The sequence below is a fragment of the Trichomycterus rosablanca genome, chromosome 17 (assembly GCF_030014385.1).
Source record: "Trichomycterus rosablanca isolate fTriRos1 chromosome 17, fTriRos1.hap1, whole genome shotgun sequence".
Classification (NCBI taxonomy): domain Eukaryota; kingdom Metazoa; phylum Chordata; class Actinopteri; order Siluriformes; family Trichomycteridae; genus Trichomycterus; species Trichomycterus rosablanca.
Genome location: NC_086004.1, coordinates 21,803,860 through 21,806,046, shown reverse-complemented (window position 1 = coordinate 21,806,046; position 2,187 = coordinate 21,803,860). Strand labels below are relative to the sequence as shown.

General features: G+C 46.1%; 1 protein-coding gene across 1 annotated transcript; it reads right to left on the bottom strand.

The window, feature by feature from the left end:
- Positions 1-220: 220 nt before the first annotated feature.
- Positions 221-1,871, bottom strand: gadd45ba (growth arrest and DNA-damage-inducible, beta a). The gene is made up of 4 exons (XM_063013007.1): positions 1,678-1,871; positions 1,455-1,556; positions 1,130-1,361; positions 221-896 (listed from the first exon to the last, which is right to left on the bottom strand). Exons 1-4 carry the CDS (start codon positions 1,716-1,718, stop codon positions 783-785), a joined length of 489 nt encoding a protein of 162 aa, XP_062869077.1. The 5' UTR covers positions 1,719-1,871; the 3' UTR covers positions 221-782.
- Positions 1,872-2,187: the final 316 nt, after the last annotated feature.

Sequence of the window (2,187 nt, the reverse complement as noted above, 5' to 3'; positions counted from 1 at the left end):
TGTTTTTTGTGCGATGATGCAACAGGGACAGATATGATGCAGATTCCAGTAGATGAGGATGTGAACAATCTCCCTTGGCAAGCACAATGTGCAGTAGTTGTGTTTGCATAACATATTACTTACACCATCAAGTGCGTGACGTTCCTGCTTTGGTTGTGTGCATAATGCATCCGAACTATCCCAGTCCACCCTCCCAAATCAAGACAGACGAATCAAATGCTTCAATTCCAGACAATAATTTATTTGTAAAGAAGTAGTTCACATTGAAGTTAAACACATATATTACTCTGTTTAAGTTATGCAATAAGTTACACAACAGCATTTGTAAATGTAAGCATTTCATAGTTTTGCAAGTCCACAGAGACATGAGCATGTCTTGAAACACTAGCCTTTCGATAGTAGTCCACACACGAGCAAGACAATCGAGTCCCATTGCAGCTACGTTTCTGCAATGCTCTCTCAGTTTCTGACCACATGGCTGATAGGAAACCGAGAATGCGGGGCTCCTACGCGCCTGCGTGCGGCCACTCTGCCCGGTCCCACACCTTTTGTGGTCCTCCGGCATTCTTAGTCATCACCCTCCTCGTCCGCCTCCTCCACCGCACGACACGATCCCTCATGCTGAAGGCCCCTTCAGCGCCGAGGAACTTTCCTTTCTCTCTCTCTCCTCGGCAGCGGCTGACACGGAGCGGCACCGACTAAAGTAAAGCCCTCGTTACTTTCCATCCGCTCTTCAAGAGACGGTTTCGAACTGTTTCTGCACCGGTTCAAGTTCACGCGCTTCAGCGCTCGCGCAGAGACAGGAATGGGACCCACTGATTGCTGCAGCGGCTCTCGTCGCAGTAGTTGCCCACTTCTTTCAGGGCTTGGCACTTGAGTGGCTGGCATTGAGGATTCTAAATTGGAAAACAAAGGAGAGAATAGAATTAATAAACGGCCTCGGTTATCAATTCAGTGCATTATATTTACTATACAGTCTGAGCAACTAAGAGTTAAGACCCTTGCTCAAGGGTCCAACAGAAGCAACCTGGCAGTGGTAGGGCTTGCACCAGCAACCTTCTGACTACCAGGCTACGGCTTGCATATTGTTTATAATGATGCACAGCTGATGAAGTACTTGGACACTTACAGTGACTAGAATGCAGTGGAAATCTCTGGGCTCGCTGTTGTTGTTGTTGCTCTCCACCTCGCTCGGCTCTCCGATCACCTGAGCCAGACGCCTGATTCCAGACACCCGCAGGATGTTCATGTCGTTCTCGCAGCAGAAAGCTTGCAGCAGGGTGAAGTGAATCTGCAGTGCAATGTCGTCCTCGTCTTCTTCATCCGTGGCCAGAACGCAAAGCACCACGCTGTCTGGATCACTGCGATCAGAAGGATTAAATCAGTTAGGCTCATTCAGATATATAGTAGCAATTCACACAGCTGTAACGCTTCATGTTGAGTGAGATACTTACACATTCATTAACTTTGCAGACTCGTACACGCCGACAGTAAGACAGTCTTGTCTTTGCGCTGCCACCAGCAGCTCTTCTAACGCTTGACTTGCAGCATCCATTCTAAAAAAGAAAATCAACTTCGCTTAGCGACAAATCCACCTTCTGCAGCTTTGCACTAATATGCACTGATCGCACGTAACTCGTGTGCATGCAGTGACAAGCGACTTTAATGCAGACTTACTTTTTATCAGTGTTGCATCCAACGACTTCTTCCAGAGTCATGTTGTTATCCAAAAAAGCAATAGTGAGATAATCCAAACGGCTGATAGATTCCGATTTGCCGAAAGAGCAGTAATAGTAATAGTAATAGTAATCCAAGCGTGTCTTTGAGTGAGTTTGAGTATCCAGTGAGCGCTGTCTCGCTTCTTGTACTTTTCAAGTATCGTCTGACTGTTCCAAGCGAAACTAATGCTTTATATATCCACAGTCATGAGGCGTGGCCTGTTCCAACGCACTCCTCTCCTATTGGTCATGACGTAACCGGGGAACCTTCTGAGACTTTCCAGTCATTGGCCGTTTACAGCTACTCATGCTTAGAGCCCACGTGGGCAGACTAAAAGACCACCACACTTCTCTTCAGTTATCTAATTGTTTATATCACTTCAAGTCCTTTGGAATTTCCCATAATTCCTTTTGCTTTGGATGAATTGCTAATAAAGTTGAACATATTGCATCATACCACGATTTTATT